Source organism: Indicator indicator, chromosome 1, assembly GCF_027791375.1.
Source record: "Indicator indicator isolate 239-I01 chromosome 1, UM_Iind_1.1, whole genome shotgun sequence".
Lineage (NCBI taxonomy): Eukaryota > Metazoa > Chordata > Aves > Piciformes > Indicatoridae > Indicator > Indicator indicator.
Genome location: NC_072010.1, coordinates 119,568,868 through 119,591,217, shown reverse-complemented (window position 1 = coordinate 119,591,217; position 22,350 = coordinate 119,568,868). Strand labels below are relative to the sequence as shown.

The 22,350-nt window shown below is 41.0% G+C and overlaps 1 protein-coding gene across 1 annotated transcript in view; it reads right to left on the bottom strand.

Annotated features, from left to right (window-relative positions):
- Positions 1-22,350, bottom strand: part of MAOB (monoamine oxidase B) — a 45,379-nt gene that overhangs the window by 10,433 nt on the left and 12,596 nt on the right. The window contains exons 4-8 of the mRNA XM_054395462.1: positions 8,790-8,894; positions 7,946-8,037; positions 4,699-4,840; positions 1,979-2,128; positions 1,178-1,337 (exon numbers count right to left, since the gene is read on the bottom strand). Of these exons, the coding sequence (XP_054251437.1) occupies positions 1,178-1,337; positions 1,979-2,128; positions 4,699-4,840; positions 7,946-8,037; positions 8,790-8,894 (649 nt within the window). The remainder of the gene's footprint in view (positions 1-1,177; positions 1,338-1,978; positions 2,129-4,698; positions 4,841-7,945; positions 8,038-8,789; positions 8,895-22,350) is intronic.

Genomic DNA, 22,350 nt, shown 5'->3' with positions numbered 1-22,350 from the left:
GGGGGGAAGGGGAGGGGGCAAAAGCCAAGTAAAGTGACCCCCGTCAAATGACAAAGATCAGCACACAGCTGCCTTGATGATCTGCAAGGCAGTGTAGCGTAGTGTTTGCCTTGAGTTGGAGAAGTGGTAGATCTTCTCTAATAGAGAAAGTTTAGATCTGAGATGTGCTGACAATTAACAATCCCTTTAAAGCATCTTGAAAAGATAAAGTCACTATGGGAATCTCCCATTGTGGAATTCATGACAGAAGAAGAAATTCTTCTGCAACCAGTTAGCAAGGCGAATATTAACTGCAGAAGAGATTGCTCTTAGGCACTGAAAACATTCAGGTGCCTCTAGCACAGTTGCTTCCATATGTGACATTTATGTCAGACACAGAAGGACATTTATACACTGTTTGAAAACAGAATTGCTCTTAAAAAGGAGGGTCTGAAGAACATAAAAGCTTCATGTTAACAAAGCAAGTATGAAAAGTGAGGGTTTTATCAGAAAATGGGAGTCACCCCTTGCCAATGCATCCCAAGTCTAACAGCCAGAATATGCCAGGATCCAGAACTCTTAAAATCATTCACACAGGTGAATGCTGGATGACATTTGTAGACAAACACAGATGTGGACTTCATTACAACCAGTGATGAGAAATGGGTGCTATTACGTGGCATTTTGGTTAAGACTCGGTTTGTCTTAGTTCTAAAACAGAGCTGAGGGATCATGATGGAAGTATTCAGCATGTAAAGGGAGCCTAGCTGGGGATGAATATATGAAGACATCTTCAATTAATCCTGCTCAGTGCATCCCAGAAGGCAGAAATTTTTGCAGGCTGATAATTGATGGGATAAAAGCTCTTTCCATCACACATTACTTATATTACTGTACAGGTGGGAGATACTCATACCGAGATGCTACTGAAGAAGAAGAAGACAGGAACACCCAAGACAATAAGCTAAAGGCATGACTTCTTCCTTCATGACTACCTCCTTCTTTCTGTTCCCCCATCCACCCCCTCTTCCTAACTGATCTCTCAAGTTTCTCACACAGGGAAAAGTAAAGCTGGTACAGAAGTGTATGAAGTTTCCTTCTAAGATCCAGTATCATCTAAACACAAAGTCTAGTTTGTCAGCATGTACCCTCTTCCCTCTCCCTGTCACTATTATTCTTACAAATTAAAATGTAGTACCCTTGTTCCTCCAGAAAGTTTCCTTGTAGTACACAATGCACTTGATGACTGAGCCCATAGGGATTCGATTGATGAGCTGGTTTCTCATTGGGGGCAAAGGTGGGTTGAAATGAATCTTCAAACCAAGAGCTGGGGGAATGGCACTGATCACGTATTTGCCCTGGAAAAGAAATTATACATCAACCAAACACATTCTCCACTACTTCATCCTAAGTATATTGCTCTAATGATCCTGGCAGGCATCTGAGGAGGCTGCAGGGTGCATCTTCTGATGCAATTTTGGCATTTAGCATGAGAATTGCAAAACTGAACTCTCCCAAAATCCTGCTCGTTAAACAACTAACTAGCATTATATAAACAACCATCTGTTCAGATGGTGGGTAGCTGCTCCTTTGCCAGTGCTTAAAAAAAGGTGATGTGTTTTAAAAGTTCATTGATCTTCCTTCCATCTGGATGCCTCTGTTGCAACTTGGAAACCAAACCTGCAACATTTCTCACAGAAAGTTTATCACTAAGTTACATTTTTGTGTTCACCTTACACTTATCCTTTAATCCAGAAGGTAACTGAACACGAAGAAGAGATAGTAACAAAGAAAGAGCTCGAATATACACTTTGCTTTTCAGGCATCACATTAAAGTTCTATCACTGCTACTACTTTTGGACAATCAAAAAGTGTGACTTTCTGTCACAGTCACTTGTAGTCTCTGCTACAGGATTTTTGAGAAGTCAAAAAGGACAAGTTAAAGGACTTCTAGCCATTCTAGCAAGAAGTGCTGCTTAAACGATAGAGGTTTCACTACCTCATATAGTTCATGATCTAAGGTTTCCACTATGACACTTTGACCTGACTGGTCGATGCGGATGACTGGCTTCCTCAGCTTCACTCGGCCTCCCAGGTGCTCCATTATTTTCTCACTGATCTGGCCAGAGCCCCCAATGAATTTCCTCTCCTGAAAAACAGAAAACAACTCAGCAAAGCAGACTCATGCAAGGGGTGCTTGCCAAGCGTGTATCACAACAAACATTTTGCTTGGCATTCAAAACAAATCCCGTTCTTCTGCTATTATCAAAACATTTTGGGGAAGCTTGTCAGTCTCACCTGGAAAATGTGTCCATGTTACTTTCTCTTCCTATTAACTCCTCAAATACTTCCTATATTTGACCACCAGCCAAAACTAGAATTCCCTCACAAGAAAATACCTCCTCTTATAGTCTCCAAATGGATTCTAGGGACCTGAGTAAATCAGCAAGACTTCTGAAAAGCACTTAAGCTTTCAAACCTTTCTCCAAGTTCACTCTTATTGCTGCACAGGTCTGTGTATCAGAAGCAGGAACCCTGATTCTCACAACAAATAAGAAAGTATTAGAACTGAAGTAGCTAACACTAAAAATGTCTCCTGCAGTGTATTATCTAATGTACCTTAATTTCAAATCACCTCTAACATAGTACAGAATTAAAACATTTTATTCAATGTATTCAGAATTATCTAGAATTCTTTCTTATCTATGGATACTTACGCATTTAATGATTTAATGTATTTGTATTTTTAGTTAGCTATGATCAAATAATTTGCATCTCCAAAAATACTATTTCCAATACAATTAGTGAAATCTGCAGTTCCTCAAGTAGAAGACCATTAACAGTCTTTACTTCCTTGAAATGCAGAAGCATTATGCATCAAATTTCAAACACTTCAGAGCAATATTGCATTTAAGCAGGAATGTTCATTTTCTTCGAGATAACTTAAACATCTTAACAGTTCTAATTCTTGGAAGGTTGCATCTTTAGGAACCAGGTTCTGTGCTACATTTTCAGTATTAATCTGGAGCACTCTATACACTCATGCAGCTAGTGTTGCCATCTCTATGAAGTGCTTCCAAAGGCATGCTTCAGCCCCATTACAAAAGTAGGTGTAAGTAAAATTTCCTTTTTTTTTTTTTCAGCATGGAAAAGCCAATGACATCTTCTACCTTGTCTTGGTTTGAGAGGACAGAAAGATATTTTACCCCCCCTTAGCCCCCCAGCAAAGGAGCAAAATAAAAATACTCACACAGAATTGGAGATGAAATGGAAAATACTATTTACAAATTTATAGAGGGATACAAAATACACAAATCAGATTTAGTCTGAGCCCAGTTCTCCAAGTGGGTCTACCACAACCTTTCAAAATCTTCCTGCACCAGGACAGGACTACCAGGCTTGAATGCCACCTTGCCAAGTCTCACTGCCCCCACTGACACCACCCCTGCCCTTGAGGCTAGGCCAAAATTGTGGAGCAAGAAATTAGCTTTGCCAAGGCCACAGAAGGCCACAACTCCCCCAGAATATCAAGAGATAATGGCCTGCGTTTCTGGGAGCAGAGAAAGTGAGAAAGCAGCTCCACAGAGAAAGACCTTGGAGTGCTGGTGGACAGCAAGTTCTCCATGGAACAACAATGTGCTCTTGTGGCCAAGAGAGCCAATGGAATCCTGGGGTGCATCAAGAAAGGTGTGTCCAGCAGGGCTAGGGAAGTTCTTCTACCTCTCTACTCTGCCCTGCTGAGACCACACGTGGAATACTGTGTCCAGATTTGGGCTCCCCAGTTCCAGAGAGACAGAGACCTGCTGGAGAGAATCCAACAGAGAGCCACAAGGATGATTAGGGGACTTGAGCATCTTCCCTGTGAAGAGAGACTGAGAGCCCTGGGGCTGTTTAGTCTGGAAAAGAGAAGACTGAGAGGGGATCTGATCAATGTCTATAAATATCTGAGGAGTGGGTGTCAGCTGCAGAGATCTGATCTCCTGCAGGAAGGGCATGGAGCAGTGAGATGGTGTGGCAGTGTTAGGCTGACTGCCTAGAAGAATTTTCTACAGATTGAGTAGAAAAGTGGTAGAATATAAATTACCATTGGATGAAAAAGACAAATAATTATAAGGTGTAAATAATCCTATTGGTCTAATATCTAACATAAAGTTAATTGTGTAAACTAACTCTCTTTTCAGCTTCTTCACTCTAGCAGATACTTGCTGGTGCTTTTGCTTGGCTGTTGCTAACCTTGGCTGCATTCTTGTGGCTAAGTGCTACCAAGGTACTCTCTGCTTTTCTCCTCTTTCTTTTTCCCTTGTATAGGGTGGGTGAAGGCAACAGGGAGGAGGAAGCTGTTTTGTCCAGGGGGGTTCTTGTCTTGTTTATAAATTGTACATACATGTAAATATTGTCTATTTTGCACATATTCATTGCATTCCATATTCATAGATTGTAGTGTGCTTGCAAATCTAGCTTCATTTGCTTTCCAACTGAGCTGGTCTGGCAATTTTATATTGGGAGGTAATTTCAACCCACCACATACAGCAACAGGCTTCACCACCAGTTTTGCAAGGTTCAGATTAAAGTGTAAATGAACAGAACTAGTTACCAACATGCTACTGGCACATGTGCTACTGATGTCTCAGTTGGCCCTCTGAACTAACATCAAAAAGCAAAAGAATGAAGTTAAAACAGGGTCTGTCATGTGCTGCAGAAGGTGACGGCTGGCAGTACCTGTCCTCCATTGGTCGTTGAGAATATCCTTGTTGTCCCTCCACACTGCTTCACATACCACAAAAACCAAAGGGCAGAGACCTCGTGGGGTTCTGAAGTCACATCTGCATTCACGAAAAGAGTTGCAAAACTCTTGGCAGCACTGCAAAAAAAGACAGCAAAGTGAGTTGATTTAAAAACTGGAGAAGGGTGACAAGACTTTTCTTTAGAAGGGGAGAAATTGACTTTGCTAGCTTCTTCTTCCACTGCAGGCAATGGGTTCCTTAATTTCAGCTGAAGGAGAAAACTATAAATTCCTTTTAAGCAATATTTTTTCAAGTAATCCCGAAAAGAAAAATTAATTAAGCACTGCTATATTCCAACCAAATTAGGGTTCCAGGGAACACAAGAGCCCATGAAAGCTTATGCTACTAATGCAAAGTTAGCCTGTCATCCTAGACCCCGGGATTAAGGGAAGCAAGCCTTCCTGTCTTTGCTGAACTCCAAAACCACCATGTCCTCCCATGGTTCCTGGGTTACATAGCTCAGTTTGCACCTGCTGAATATGCATGTTCCTAGAGCACACAGCATATAGATCACTCAATGCTTGCCATAAAAGAAGTGATCTTGTCTAAGATAATTGTCTAAAGTCTATGGATTAGTCAGCAACCCCTCCTCTGCTGCACTGAGGGAGGGTGCTGAAGCTAGAACACATGGAAAGAAATGTAAGCAGGAAGCCATAAGGGAAAAGACAGCATATAGACATTCATGTAGGAGTCTGGCAAGAAAAGGGAAAGGAAACTCTTAGTTGCTCAGCTTAGTATTTTAAACAGGGATCTGATAGCCAGTGGTGCTGAGTGCATATGTGGAAAAGTGGCCACATTTAGGATCTGTACAAGATTTTGGAGTGCACTAAGAGTTCATTAAGACTCGGATAAACATTCCCCTCTTAGAAGTAAATACTTCCTCTGCACTCACTCTGAGGTGGAGTTTAAAGGGACATGGACAGGACTACAGATGCTCATTTTAACTGCATTGTGATTGACAGTGACTGAGCTTCTATAGGTATCTCACACAGAATCACAGAACGTTAGGGGCTGGAAGGGACCTCTGGAGATCATAAGAGTCCATCCCCCTGCCAAAGCAGGATCACCTAGGGCAGGCCACACAGGAAAACATCCAGGTGTGTCTTGAAAGCCTCTAGAGAAGGAGACTCCAGAACCTCCCTGGGCAACCTGTTGCCATGCTTAGAGTTAAAGAATTTTTTCCTCATGTTGAGGTGGAACGTCCTGTGTTCCAGCCTGTATCCACTGCCCCTTGTCCTGTTCACAAGGCACCACTGAAACACATGCCAGGACACATGCCAAGCACCAAGTGTAGTAGGACTGTAGTGATAGGATCAGGGGCAATCAGTACAGAATCCACTATTAGTTGCTTCTTTTTTTTTTTTTTCAGACACCAAACTTAAAAAAAAAAATTTACAAAAAAATTGAAAAGCATAACAGAAACTATTTCAAACAGACCTGTATACAGAAAAAAAAAAGACATCTTCTGTCATTTCTAAAAACGAAGTCTCACTGCTGAAGTAAAAAGCTGATCTATTCTCTGAAATACAAATGCATTCTGGCTTCATTCCTGACAGCCGAAAGTAATACAGAAAATAATATTCATCAATTTTATATTTAAAACAATGCTGTAAGATATCAATAGCAGAAGCTATTAGACGATGATTAAATTCCTGTCGTTCCTGCTGCCATCTCCCATTGCTTTTCAGCATTTCAGTTCCCCACTTCTCCTGAGCTTTACCCAGACAGGGCAGTATGATTTCAACCAAGAGCACTCAGGGTATTTCCAGCATGCAACTCTAGCCATAAGCAAATCTGTACAGTAGATTACCCTTCTGGATCATTACCTTCCAGGGTGGGAAGTAAAAACGGCAGGTTGCCTATATCTTGACCAAACTGATCAAATCAAGCTGAGATGCACATATAAGATCTGAAAAGCATCTTGGAACTAAGGGAGGCTGACAGTTATGCCAATATTCAGGTAAAATGTCAAGTCTTATTCCATCAGTTTGAAAATACAGGACTGTAGTCATACGAGCTATTGGAGATTGAATGACTGACTACTGACGCATAGCATCTCGCTAACTTGTGTAGCTCCTTACCAAATCAGAGGTTCAGGTGGCCAGCAGAACTGCCAGCATCATTTTCTATTTGGTTTTACTGAGTATGAACAGTAAGACAAAAAAAAAAAAAAAAAAAGAAAGACTTTTGTGCAATTTTCACTCTTGTTAAAGCAGAAGATTGGAAGTTTTTTGGACAAGCGCCTATGGTCCATTAATAATAGAATAGAATAGAACAGATTCATAGAATAGAATCAAGAAGGCTGGAAGAGACCTCAAAGATCATCGAGTCCAACCTGTCACCCCAAACCTCATGACTATCTAAACCATGGCACCAAGTGCCACGTCCAATCCCCTCTTGACCATGCTGGTCTCTAAAGGCTGTCTGAAGCTATAAAAATGTCCCTGTCAACAACAGCATCAGCCTGAGTGGGTGCTAGCAGGCTTCTGTGCCAGGCTGGTGGCAGCCACATGACAAGTGCTTAGCAATTGTGAAGAGGCTGCCATAGAATTCAATCTGCTTTGCAGCGAGACGGAATTGATGTTTGCTTTTTTTCCCCTTCAGTGTGATGCAAACCAATCAAACTGTTGCTGAATGGCAAGTAAAGAAAAATTGCTTTGATGTATACATACAAACAGGAAGCATTTTCAGTTTCCCTCAGTGGTATACAGTGCAGCAGTTAAACAATAGAATGATGGGTGTTAAAAGTGATTTAGTGCTATTTCAAGACAAATGTTATTTTTTTTTGTAGCACTTTGGTAAAATCAGCTGTTTCAGCACAGAATAAATCAAAAAATACGATTTAAAAGCCTGCTGTAGCCAGAACATTTTTCTCTTAAAGGTTAACACACAGTAAAGTGGGAAAAGTGCATGTAACAAATGAAGGTACTACCCATCCCCTCAGAAGTAACCCTCCCCTTTTATCATTATTTTAGTCTAAAAAAAAGTTATGGAAGCATAACAGAATCTACTATGTGCTGACAGTTGGTGGTCCATTATGGCAAGACATTTTTTCCCCCCTTTTCTTTAAAAAGGATGTATTGCAGTGGCAGTTCTATCTGTTTGCAAAGCAGTAACACTTATTTGAGACTCCAAGGTGTATAAATATAAGCTATTATAGTTTGTACTAAAGAGCTTCTTACTTTGTCCAGCAAATTTTATCTATGAAATCTTGCATAGTCATTTTGTCCCATTCCTCAGCATGTGGAGCCTTCCATGGGGCTTCACTGGGAATCTAAGGAGATATAAAAGATCATGAGTGGAGTAAAAAAGAGACAACAAACATGAACAATCCCAAACAATCCTAAATCCACATGGCAAATCAGTCTGCAAATGCCTTTCAGGTAATACAGAGAACTCAGCAGAGGATGCTTTTAGGACTTTTTGTTGTTTGCTAGGTTTTTGTTGTTGTTGTTGTTATTGTTGTTTTAGACTGAGGAACAGAAAATAATTTTAAAGTTAAGAACTTTGCCTAAAAAGGCAAAGTACACCACCAAGGAATGTCTCTGACTTATTCCATATCCCTCCCATTCTTCTACACAAGTAACAGCAGCTTCTCAAAGTCTTGTAACCCAGTCAATGGAAAACTGGCAACAAGCTAAAATGGACAAGTTGAATTTGAAGGTGGAGCAGGGCATGAGTTTGAGGCCTACAAGCCCCTTAAAATATTCCTCACTCAACTGTCAGGCTGAGTGTTAAAAGTCACATGCATAAGCCCTGATGCTCATACATCCAGAAAAATGAAGGTATGGCTGCAGATAACCTCAGCAGCATGGCTTTCAAAAGAGCTTGCCTGGATCCCACTTACACATGTGCTCTGACCATTGGAGCATACCAAGGGGCAAGGTATGATGCTGCTCTTGCCAGCACCAGGTTGGTTCAAGATGGAGCAGCCTTGCCTATCTGCACCCTAGTCACATCTTCACTTTGCCCCTCATGGAGACAAAGCAGAGCTGAGATGGTCAGCTGCAATTCCTCACGCCATACCTCCTTTCCCATTTCATCCATGGTCCTCCATAAGTTGTTGTAGTCCAGGTAGGCCAAAGGATTCCACATAGGAGGGAATGGACCTTTAAAGGGATAAGACTTACCCTACAAGATGAAAAAAAAAACAAACCAACAACCCATGACAAAACCTAAATATAATCATAACCATGGCTTCCATGAATGAAAAGCTGCACCAAATGACTAAACATTCCCTGGAAGAAAGCACCAATTTAATCAATACCTGCAGCACATCACTTACATGTGTACATGCAGAACAAGAGGCAACAGGCACAGACTGAGGTTCCTTCTGAACATTAGCAGCTATTTTTTCACTGTGAGAGTGACAGAGCACTGGCACAGGTTGCCCAGAGAGCTCAACAAGTCTCCATCCTCAGGAATACTCAAAAGCTGCTTGAACACAGTCCTGGACAACTGGCTCCAGGTGGCCCCGTTTGCACAGAAGGGTTGAAAAGATGACCTCTTGGGGCCCCATCCAATGTCAACCCCTCTGTGATCCTGCCCCAACCATTCTATGATCCTATGTGCAACTTCAGTGTGATACAGAGTTGAATCACATCAGCTGTGTGCAGAACTGATAGTGCCCTGTACCTTCAACACTTCATATTGAGCACTTCTGGGCAAAACACAGTAACACCTGCAGCAGAGGCACTAAGATCAGATCAAAAAAGTGAGATGGAACAGCGTTGTTCAACTGAGATGAAAAACTGCCTATCTGTTACTGAAGAAAGATATGTTACCTTTTTTCCCTCTTAAATCTTCATAAGACTGAACTGTTAGTTTTATTTAATGGTCGGGTGTTTGGTTTTGAAGTTTTTGGGGTGTTTTTTTTGTTTGGGTGGGTTTTTTTCTGGTTGTTGTTTGGGTGGGGTTTTTTGTTTGTTTGTTTGTTTGTTTTTTTACAACAGCAGCTGTCATGAGCTTTACAATAAACTCAAACCAGAGCTCTGAGACCTCCCCGGAAAAAAACAGGTTCAGTAAACCTAAAAATCCCCACCCTTACAAAAAACCCCAACAAACAAACAAGCAAACAAACAAACAAAAGTAGCATTTACTAATGGTGACTCATTCTTCCAACCCAGCTCCCCTTGCCTTAAATTCCAGAGAGTGATAGTGTGGCCAGTAGGAATGTCCTAATTACATCATTATATATTTAAGAGTTGGATTTGATGTACCTATTTAGCTACTACTGGATATTCAGAAAACCTAGCTTAATAAAGAGTGGAAGACAGCAGGTAATTTGTGGAGCTATTTGATTTCCATGGTTATTTCCCTCGATGACGATACAGATGGCAGCATATTAGCTGTTAAAAATCACAAAGAATGCTCATTAGCATTATGTGGCTACTCATTTTTTTTTTTCCACAATGCATCCTGAACTCCATAAAATAGATAAAACAATAAGGGCCATATTGTATGCCACAGCTGATTTGTCAAAGCTGGCATTAAAGTACGTATTTAAGTGAGCACTGAATCTGCAAGAATGTCAGCTGGTAGAAGAACTAACTTTTAACAGATATTTGATGCAGTGTCATACAAATCCATCACTAAAAAAAATATTTGGACTAGCTTAAAAAAGAAATACTGCACCAAGATTTAATATTTAAAACCAGGTGCCTTGTTGAGGAGAAGAATCCACTTATATAAAGATCACTTAAAGAAGTGTCAGGCTTGATTTGATTTAGCCTCTTTACTAATAATGTGAAAGAAGGGACAGAGAGCACATTATTCAAATCTGCAGCTGGTTGCACGCACTGGAAGAGACAATAAAAGGGCATAAAAGGATCATGAAAGACTCAAAACTCAGTGTGGAAATAATAAAACAAGATACAACCTTGGAAAATGCTGTCTAATAACTTTCAGGACTCCTAATTCCAAAAAGAGAAACAAACCTAAGGATGAGAATGAGAGAACATGAGTTTACAAAAAACCCCAACAGGTTAGACAAAGTGAAGAAGAAAGTGTTTTTTTACCTAGTCTTTGTATTGATGCAGGACTCTAATGGAATCTTTGTCAGAAACACCAAAGTAATGAAAGGAAGAAAGCAAAGAGTATGCAGAAAGGATTTAATTCTTTGGTACAGGGACAGATGAATAAGCAGCTGCAAAACAGCAATTTCATTTTGAGGTGCTTTTGAGAAGAGGCTTGTAAAACACCAAAACATTGAATTTTTATAAGTTTTCAATCACTTTTTTTTTAAATAAACAGAGTAGGTTTCCAGTCACTTAAAGAGCCAGAGGCACCAAGGTTGAAAACCTAACATTTCCAATTTAAGAACAGACATGACAGCACATGGGCACAAACACTCCAGAAAATGGAGGGTGGTTGGTTTTCTTTGTTATTTTTATTTTCATTCATCATGGAACAAAGGTGCACTCCTACAGGTCTTGAGCAAACTGGAATCAGGAAAAGAAATTCCTGCAGATAGGTATGAACTCAGTGAGTTTGTTTCAACAGAAATATTTGGTCTCACCATGGACATTTGGGACCTGTTATGGGATTTCTCAATATTAAATTAGTCTGAACCTGGGGTACACCTTCATATTGTGTTGCCAAAGTGCTAAGAAAGAAAAACAAAAGCTCTCAAACTGAGTACCTTCCTGTCCCAGCCAGTAACATCTGAACTTATATGTTGGAAATTACCTTTTAGCCTTTTGGGGCACTTTAAAATTCCTTAACTAATCCCTGTGGCAGCAGGAAGTCAGTTTTACCTTGTCTTTTTCTGAACACTGGAGCTGCACTTTACTAGTGTAAAGATCAAGTAGGTATTCCAAAAAGATAGTACATCAGTTTGGTTTTAAGTATCCATTTTCCATAAGTATCTGGAAAATCCATCATTTTCCAGATTTAGATTTATGAAACATGTAGCTGCTGTGCTCAAGAAAACCAGGACAGCATCAGCATATGTTATTCCAATTTGTACTGAGCTTCTTGCTCTGCCAGGGGTAAAACTGAGTTATCCCCTCTGACTTAACTCAAGTCTTGCAAATTCCCTGTGGTGCTTCCTCTTGAGTGCACAGCTGAGAGAGACACAAAACATATCTTTGCTTTAGTTTTCTTCTGTTTCACTGCATTTGAACTCCTACAAAGGGAAACCTTGGGTATCTCTCTTGTGCAGAAATCTGGGGGGACAAGTCTCATAAAGTACAATAACAAACTGGAAAAACAAAAGCAATCATAAAAGTGAGGTAGTCTTATCTGAAAGTTACTTTCAAGAGATCCTAAGACATTACCTAAGGCCTAATCCTTATTTCCTACACAGATAAAGCTCCAGAAGCTGTCAATCAGAATTTTGCGTGAGAGGAAACTGCTAGACTAGGCTCTACACAGAAAGAAAAGCAGCAGCATCAAAAGAGGGACTGTGTGCAATAATGTCAGCACAGCTTTGGTCACAAGCACAAAAACTACAGTATCAGCATGGTGGGGGTTGGAGGGGACCTCTGGAGATCATCCAGTAAACCCCTCCCCTGCTAAAGAAGGGGCACCCACAGCAACTTGCTCATATGACTTTGGAATCTCTCCAGAGAAGGAGACTCCACAACAGCTCTGGGCAGCCTCCATCACTCTCATACTAAACAAATTTTGCCGCATGTTGAGGTGGAACCTTCTGGGTTCCAGTCTGTACACATTGCCCCTTATCCTGTCATTGGGCACCACTGAAAAGGGTTTGGCCCTGTCCTCTTGCTCCCCAGTCCTATGAAACCGAAACATTTCAGTTTTGACGAACTTGTACTTTTGCAAACCCAACAACCTTATTGATATTTAGGCAAAATTTGTAAATTCCCACCATATGCATTCTCCATACTTCCTAGTGCTCTAAAGAAAAACAAGGACAATGAAAGAGATGCCCCAAGATGCATAAAACATTTCCTTTTCAAATTTTTTTATACATAAACCAGAGCAGTAGAAACACAGCAATAATGACTGACATAGTGCAAAACCAGGACTATAAAACCCAGAAGTGTTTCTTTGTCTTCTACAACTCTTTTGGTTTCAGTCAGGATTTTTTAGGCCTTACTAGTATTTAATACAGGCATACATATTTTTAGATACTGCTTCATGATGCTGTCAAAAAGAGAAGACAAGCATTAGCAGTTAGAGGTACTGCCCTTGTATGTGCCACTTACTGCTTACAAGGGCTGTTGCTGCAGCATGGGATAAAGCACAGTGAAGAAGCTTAAACTATAGGGAAGAAATTCATGTAAGCCAGAAGCTTAAACTATAGGGAAGAAATTCATGTAAGCCAGCTGTCTCTGGAACAGACAAACAGGGAAATGAGGAATACAGTGTTTGTCACAATTACAACTCCCAAGAGATTTTCCCATCCGGCTGTTTCATGTCAATTAACATTTGGCTTAGTAACACTGGACTCACTAATGTAAATAGTATAGAAATATCCTCTCTGCATACAGCAGCTCTGTTTCAGGTCAAACAGCTGACATAAGTGAGTTAATATGGCGGAGAAAAAAGTATAGCATGAGAACTGCACCCCAGCTGTTGGGAGGGCATAGGGACTCCACACACTTTCACAAAATCACAGAGTGTTATTAGGGGATGGAAGGGACCTCGAGAGATTACCTAGTGCAACCCCCCTGACAGAGCAGGATCACCTATACCAGATCACACAGGAACTCATCCAGGTGGGTCTTGAATATCTCCAGAGAGGGAGACTCCACAACACCCCTGGGCAGCCCGTTTCACAGTTCTGTCACCCCCACAGTGAAATAATTCTTCCTCATGTTTCCATGGAACTTCCTATGCCTCAACTTCCACCCACTGCCCCTTGTCCTGTCATTTCATTTCTCCTGGGAGAGTGAAAGTGAGTGAATGGTTGGCTGAGAAAGGACATGCTCTGCCAGGAAATATCACCAGTATCTCAACACAGAGTGGAATCTCAGGAGAAAGTCTGGCACAAAGCACAAGACAAGTTCACACTCCCCTAAATGTGTCCAGATAGCACCTGAGTGGGATGCAGCACTGTGAATCGGAGGCGCTGGTGCCAACGATCCACACATTCTTTATAAGCACAGTACAAACACCTTGAAATACAGTCAGCTTTCACTGGAAGAAATGAGATGGTGTGGTGCATTCTCTGTATCACTGAATGAACACAGATATTCCCTCAGCTAAGTCACCTAAACCTTAGAGTAACTGAGGCTAACTTCACAAAGATGTCACTCAGCACGTTAATTCAGTTACACAGGTTTATAAGCACCTAGTGCCCTCTGCTGATTCACAGCCCTGATGCATGGCACATGCCTCCTTTTCTCAACTTAAATCCTAGTAACATCACTCATGCAAAGCCTAGAAACAAGGAGATACAAAGTTGTGAGAAAAAAACCCAAGAAACAGGCATCTCCTCAGGCTGTAACTCTGTACTTGTCTCAGATACGTAGTTTCTCATCTGCTGCCAGGTGAAAAATGATTTTCAGTTGTTTTGTGAGGAGCTTTTTTTTCTTTTTTTTCCCCCAATCCACAGCATCTAACAATTTTTGCCTTTGGGACTAAGCCTGTTGTGTAATCATAATTCTCAATAAAACGTGGTAACTATCTGGACCAAGCTGAGAGAGGTATAAAGTCCTACATAAGAAAACCAGAATAGTGTCAAGCTTCCCTGCATTTCCCTTCTATATGAGTAAGCCTTCAGGAGCTCATATGCTTACCTGCTTACTATACTGACAGATATCCTAGAGACAAAAAGATCTGTAGGTTAGTAAATATGAAGGCAGCACAAGAAAATCTGGATAACTAATGGTGCAAAACTACTGTATGGAGGCACACCAAAACATCCATCAATTATCTTTCCACATCTAATTTGAGACCATCAGCTTGTGAACGCCAGAGTGCTGTGTCAAAGTTGGTGAGTAAAAGGAACTCCACTTTGAGCATAGCACAGCCAGACACATTGGCTTGAAACACGCACCCTGAAAAGCAAAGGAGCTAATTAGGCACAATTTGCTTCTGCCATGGTGTAGAAATAAAGCCCATTTTCATTCTGCCACAACATCAGTCATACAGGTGTTGGAATACTTATCTGCAAAAAAGTAGAATGAGAAAAACACCACCACCAAAGTTATTTAGCAAGGGAAATTGAGGCTCTGCTTGGAATTTAAAAATGACTAAAACTATTTGTTCCAATCAGATGGTAAAAAGACATAACTATGTCTCCTTCCTGCTAGAAAGGTTTTGTTTGGGGTTTTTTTGTTTGGTTGGTTGGTTTGAAAGTTATAAAACAGTTTTACAGGAAGCATTCAGATGTCTTACGAAGCACAGATTTATAGGGACTGTTCTTCTAAATACTCTTTGAAACAGGACCTGTGTATGGCCTTTAACACCTCAATTAAACATGCAAACAAAATTGATAAAATCAATCAAAAACCTGCCAGTCGTCTTAAGAAAACCATCCTTGTCTTCACAAAGGAGGGCACATGGGCAAAATCAAATGAAAACAGGAGAAAAGAGGAGTTTCACGTAGGAGAAGGCATCAAGTGAGCTCTGCCTACACATAATGTAACCAAACACACAGGGCACACACACTCTCACAACTAAAACACTGTCTTTAATGTAAAGCATAATGTTGGGCTCACTAGTTTTGTATCTGAGATACTGCAGGTTATTAAATCTCTTAAAAAAAAAGAAAGAAAGAAAGAAAGAAAGAAAGAAAGAAAGAAAGAAAGAAAGAAAGAAAGAAAGAAAGAAAGAAAGAAAGAAAGAAAGAAAGAAAGAAAGAAAGAAAGAAAGAAGAAAGAAAGAAAGAAGAAAGAAAGAAAGAAAGAAAGAAAGAAAGAAAGAAGAAAGAAAGAAAGAAAGAAAGAAAGAAAGAAAGAAAGAAGAAAGAAAGAAAGAAAGAAAGAAAGAAGAAAGAAAGAAAGAAAGAAGAAAGAAAGAAAGAAAGAAGAAAGAAAGAAAGAAAGAAAGAAAGAAAGAAAGAAAGAAAGAAAGAAAGAAAGAAAGAAAGAAAGAAAGAAAGAAAGAAAGAAAGAAAGAAAGAAAGAAACCTTGCACATAATTGTACAGATGTGGGAAACAGTATGCTCAGCCAGCTGTCCCTGTATGAAATATACTTTTCTCTAATTCTGCTTTTCTGTAGACCTTGATCAACTCCTCAAGGGAAACAAAAATCAGTTCTTATAATCAGATGAAAATGAAGCTTTTCTCCCAGCAGCCTGAATTAAATAAGCTAGGTGGGAGCGCAGTTCCTTTCCCTTATCTCCTAGGGAACAAGCCCTGGAGTCTGGGAGGGCTAAGACTGAGAAAGTTTCTTTCAATTTAGATTTAATGAAGAAATGCATACTTTATTTCCAGTTAATTTTTCTTACTACTTTCATCCTCATGCTACCATCAAGTCATAGCTGCCAGCCTCCCAGTCAATCTTCTTGATCAATAAACATCCCTTGCAAGACCTTGTTTTACAGTTCCCCTTTGACAGAGATCAAAGGGGACTTTGCAGATTTCCTGCACACAATCTTCCTTCTTTCAGGCTGCTGTAATACAAATATTATCCATCATTTAATTAAAAAGGCTTAATTACATACTTTCTTCTTGCAATTACTGCCAGGTGGCTGGCACAAAAAAAAAAGGGAAGATCCCTTTTATTTACAGGGCAGGTCCAGTGAGACAAAAACAAGACCAGCTTATACTCTTGCCAGTGACCACTCTTCACTCACAGCATGGACAATGAGAGTCTAGAAAATGGTTTCACCAAGCTCTGCCCATTTGATTCTCACATTCACTTTAGAGGCTACCAGAAAGTGCAATTAATCACATAGTGTCTTGTGGCAGGAACACCTGCATCCTCATATCTAGTAAAAGAACTAAAAAAACATAGATCTGCATTACAGTAATGGTATGTGAAACTACAAAGGCCTTACAATAATTAAGCATATTTGAATTTAATTAGCCTCCTTTTCAAGATACCAGATGCCCAGCTTAAAGAGTCAGATGTATTCTTCTCAGTTTCCCAAGTTCTTGCCTACAAATCATCAGCAAAAAGAGGAAAAAATAGAAGATGTGATGCCCTCTCATCTTGCTTAAACTGAGTCTCAAAGACTTTTCATTCTGTGACTGCACTCTAATTAAGATATACAAAGAAAAATGAAAGCACTTTTATCTAGTCATTCAAAAATCCATTTAAGCTGTTATGGTCTATACTACATTCTATGCCAGGAGACACTGCTCTTAGATCTACAGAAGAGCAGGTCAAAAGCTTAAATAAATCATATGGCTTAGCTTCAGTGCATATATCACTGATAGCACAGAAGAAATGCCACTAAATTCTATAACTTTAGATAAAGCAGCTGCTAATTAAATCCCAGTGCAACACAAGCATCACATTTTTAATTCATGAACAAGACCACAACAAACTGCATTTTAATAAGCACAACAGTGCTGAAGATGAATGACACCCAAGAGGGCTGTAAAAATTTTTTTTTCCTGAATATCTATCATATATCAGTACATAACCCAGTAAGATGAGCACAGATTTGTGGCCCTAGTTAAAAGTACTGTGAGTATAAAACGAAATATTCACCTCCAGAGATGCACTGCAGGCAGGGTTCACATTAGCAGTCTCCCCAGGGATGCTGATTGTATATACTTGTACGAAAGACCTGCTAAACTTGAAGAGGGCATGACATGCATTCAGATACCTCTAGCCAGTGCTGCTGGTAGATGAAAGAGTGTAAGGAAACTCCATTCTCTTACAGGGAACTTAACTGAGATAGAGCTATTGGCAAGTTGGTGTCGAGACCTGTTTCACAGTTAGGGAAAGGATACTTCACGTTTCGCCCTGTACTCTTTTAACCTGAAAGACCCTCCTGGATGTGCACAATGCCAAGGGTGCCTTTTGGTGCTAAGGAAGCAACCAGCAAGACTACCCTCAACTTTGACCACAAGGAATGTTTCAGGTGCAACACACTGTCAAAATTGCCAGCCACCTAAGCCAGCTGCTGGCAGTATCTGCAGTCTGCACTATGACAACTCAGGGATTGAAAAGAATAAGTGTTACTATCACTTTCTAGCAATGATACTATAATCTGAGGAAATTCCAAGATGGATGATGACATTACCCCACAGCTGGTTCTGGTGGAAAAATTATCCAAACAAAGATTACAAGAAGCATCAATGTCAGTGGGGAATATCCATCACAGACTAATGACTATATTTTGAGAAACATGCATGGCTGGTCTAATGTAGCCACTAAGGAGTCTTGTTGCCTGTCTTTGTTTGCCAGGTTTTCATACAAGCTCTTCATCAACAAATATGGGATCAGATGTTCAGCTGGCACGACAGCAGGACAAAAGAGTAGATCTTTCTTACTGCATATGAAGGAATCATGTTCCAAAAAACATTAATTTGGCAAAGCAGTCATACAAGGAAATGTTTCTTTACACAGGTTTAGGGTAGCAGAACAAACCAGCTCCACAGTTACCTTATTCAGCAAAGAACCTCTCTTATATTTTATGCCATTGGTAAATTTGTGCTTTAAATTGCACACCAAGTTTGTGTGGCTATTGGGGACTGCACAGAAGTGAAGTACAATTTGAATTAAGGAAGAAAATATGTTGGTAATTAAACTGTCACGATAATTCACATGTTTTCATCTTTTGACAATTCTTTCCAGGGTAAAAGCAACCTGGACTATATATAGTTTGGTTTGCTTTTCTAAAACAAAAGCTGTCCCTTTGGTGAGGAAAATAGACATCACCTATGTAAGGCAGAGCCCCACAGCATCCCCTTCAGCAGCTAAGGAAAAGTTTTCTCCTTTAAAGAAGTGTTTTACAATTACCTACCAGTCCAATGGGAGCACTGTTAGGAGACAATGGCTTTTCATATAATTCTACTTTTGTTTCTTACATCTGGATTTATGAACCTAACTTCAGTTTTGCCATTGAAAAGCAACAGTATTCAGGCATCAATCTGCCAACCAAATACTACTTGCAGAGCTATACTCATTTTCTCACTAAGACTGATGAACTAGTATTTACACAAATGAAAAGAACATACTAATCTTTCAAAGACCACAAAAAAGAAAAAAAAGTGGAGAGAAAGGAAAAAGGAGGGAAAAAAAAGAGGGTAAGAAATATAATTTTCAATTTCTGTGAAGATATCACACAATAAAAGCAAGACAAAAAATAGCCTCACAATAGAACCCAACATTAAGAAAGATTAAAGGGGAAAAACCCCCACACAATCCAATCAAGTTGGCAAGGTCTAATTAGCAGAGATTCACCCAGAGATCAAAATGCATTCTTTTCATTTTGTAGTACAAAGAAGCTCCATATATTACTTGTATTAAAAAGCCTGTAAAATGAATTTAACTATGAAAGGCTTGATTTTGCCTTTGGGCGTAGGTGAAAACAGCAGGTGATTTTACAAGATGCACTGTGATGCCTGATTGTGTAGTGAAAGAATTAAAACCTTCAAGTTTCACTGCTCCTCTGAGTTCAGAAAATGTTGTGGTCCAGAAATTAATTACATTTGTCCACAGTCACAAAGGTTGTGTCAGCACGTGGACTCAAATTTGCATGGGGGGCAATGAGCCTTTGTGTATTTTGGAATCTGGTCTGTAAGCCATGACTTGAGAGTATCACTTAGATTTCAGGGAGCACAGAAGAGCTCTGTCCATTTGCAAGGAGAGCATGGGCAAGCCACGTGGCTGAAAGTGAGAGATCTGTGAGGAATGCATTAAAGATACATGAAATGCAAAAGGCTGGAGATTATGGCACTGATTTGGCCACACATCAATGCATGTCTACTACACAGTGCTCATGTTCAAATTATTTACCTGCAAGTAACTCTTCAACTATGTTAAACCTTTCCCACAGTTGCATAAACATAGAATCAAAAAGAAAATATTTTAAATGAGTGAAATGAGGAGATTCAAAGAAGGTGCTACTGACTGTGGAATATCTCCCCTCTTTACCTCCTGCTTGGCTACCAAGGGCGTACTGGCACGCATGTCCCTCCCTCCTCTCTTCCTCTCTTCAGGAGTTCCCCTACAGGCAGCCACATCACAAGCCTCTATCTGAAACCAGCCTACAGGCTCTTGGAATGCCTTGGGAGCACCTCAGTAAGCAGATGGGATCTCTTTCCTTAGGAATGGCCCCAAGCAACCCGACCTAACTATGAGGTCGGCACTGCTCTAAGCCTAGGGTGACATATGTCATCTGTGATCATCTTTCAATAGGTTTCAGCACAGGAACATGAACACTGAAGCAAGCCCAGGCCCTCAGCCTTCCTCACAGCTTCTACAGGATCTGTTAGCAAGTATCAAGCAGCAAGGTATCAAGTAGCAAGCACTCCGTATCTCTATGCTTGCACGTCTTGAATGCCTCCACAGTATCACAGTGTATTAGAGGTTGGAAGGGACCTCAAGAGATCATCAGGTCCAATCCCCATGCCAGAGCAGGATCACTTAGGGAAGTCCACACAGGAATGCATCCAGGTGGGTTTTGAAAGTCTCCAGAGAAGGAGACTCCACAGCCCACCTGGAGAGCCTGTTCCAGTCCTCTGTCACCCTCACCGTAAGGAAGTTTCTCCTCATGCTGAGGTGAAATCTTCTATGTTCAAGCTTGAACCTGTTGTTTCTTGCCTTATTACTGTGACCCACTGAAAAGAGCCTGGCCCCCTCCACTTGACACCCACCCCTCAGATATTGATAGACATTGATCAGATCCACTCTCAGTCTTCTCTTCTCAAGACCAAACAGCCCCAGGGACGTCAGTCTCTCTTCATAGGGAACAATTTGGAATGCCCCCAAGATAGGACAGCAAGGCTGTCCTGAGAGGTGGTCATCTTGACTAGCCATGTCAATTAGAATCATAGAATTGTTAGGGTTGGAAGGGACCCCAAAGATCACCTAGTTCCAACCCCTCTCCCATGGGCAGGGACACCTCACACTAGATCAGGTTGCCCAGAACCACATCTAACCTGACCTTAAAAACCTCCAGGGATGAGACTTCCACTACCTCCCTGGGCAACTTGTTCCAGTGTCTCACCACCCTCGTGGTGAAAAACTTCCCTTCCTAACATCCAATCTGAATCTACCCATTTCTATTTTTTTTCCATTCCCCCTACTCCTGTCACTGCCTGACATCCTAAGAAGTCCCTCCCCAGCTTTCTTTTAGGCCCCCTTAAGATACTGGAAGGCCACAATAAGGTCTCCTCAGAGCCTTCTCTTCTCCAGACTCAACAGCCCCAACTCTTTTAGTCTGTCCTCATAGGAGGGGAGCTCCAGCCCTCTGATCATCCTCACGGCCCTTCTCTGGACACCTTCCAGCACATCCAGATCCTTCTTGTAATAGGGGCTCCAGAACTGGACACAGTACTCCAGGTGGGGTCTCACCAGAGCAGAGTAGTGCTTCTCTTGATGCAGCTCAGGATGTGATTTGCTTTCTGGGCTACAAGTGCACACTGGTGGCTCATTTTGAGCTTCTCATCCACCAGCACCCCCAAGTCCTTTTCTTCAAGGGCTGCTCTCAAGCCAGTCACTGCCCAACCTGCATCGGTGCCTGGGATTGCCCTGACCCAGATGCAGGACCTTGCATTTGGTCTTGTTGAACTTCATGAGGTTGTCATGGGCCCACCTCTCCAGCCTGTCAAGGTCCCTCTGGATGGATCCTTCCCTTCAGTGTATCTGCTGCACCACACAGCTTGGTGTCATCAGCAAACTTGCTGAGAGTGCACTCAATGCCACTGTCCATGTCACTAATGAAGATGATGAACAAGACTGGTCCCAGGACTGATCCCTAAGGGACTCCACTTGTCACTGGCCTCCACTTGGACATGGACCCATTGACAGCCACTCTTTGGGTACAGCCATCAAGCCAGTTCTTTATCCACCAAATGGTCCACCCATCAAACCCAAACTTTACCAGCTTGGAGACCAGGATGTCATGCAGGACAGTGTTGAAGGCTGTCCAGACCTGAGCAATTGTCTTCTGTCATTAAGATTTCTTGTCATGGCGTGATCTCTCATTGCTATTGAGGAGTCTATGAAGGCTAAATAGTGTGAACAAGCAGGAAGATTGGGTTTGAGGATGATGCCAAAGGCACATGAAACAGAAGAGTGTGGATGTCCCCATCAGTTCTACCACAGCAGAAGCAGTTGTGGACATTCACCATAGTAAATCAATCTGAGAACGTGCTTCTTTTGGATAACAATTGAGTGGAAAAAATGTTGGAACACACGACAGAACACCTTTTCTCTACTGCTGTTTTAAACTCTGCTTAAAATCTTTTCTTTAACCTTTGGTCAAACACCAACTACTATCTGACAAATACTTTGCCAGTCACTGTACAATTGGTTTTTCATAAGCATATAATGTTACTTTCCTCAGGACTAACATAGGAAGTTTCCCTTCTGTGGGAGTGCAACATTGCTCTATATTAGGAAAGGAGAAAGGCTGCTCTTTTGGAGAAGGCATAGTATGAGCACTGAGAATACGTGGGCTTTTTAACAGCTTTGCCATAGCTGTCCTGCTTGAGATTGTTTATATCTGCATCCACAAGAACATTTTACTCCCAGAGCCTTTTGCAATTA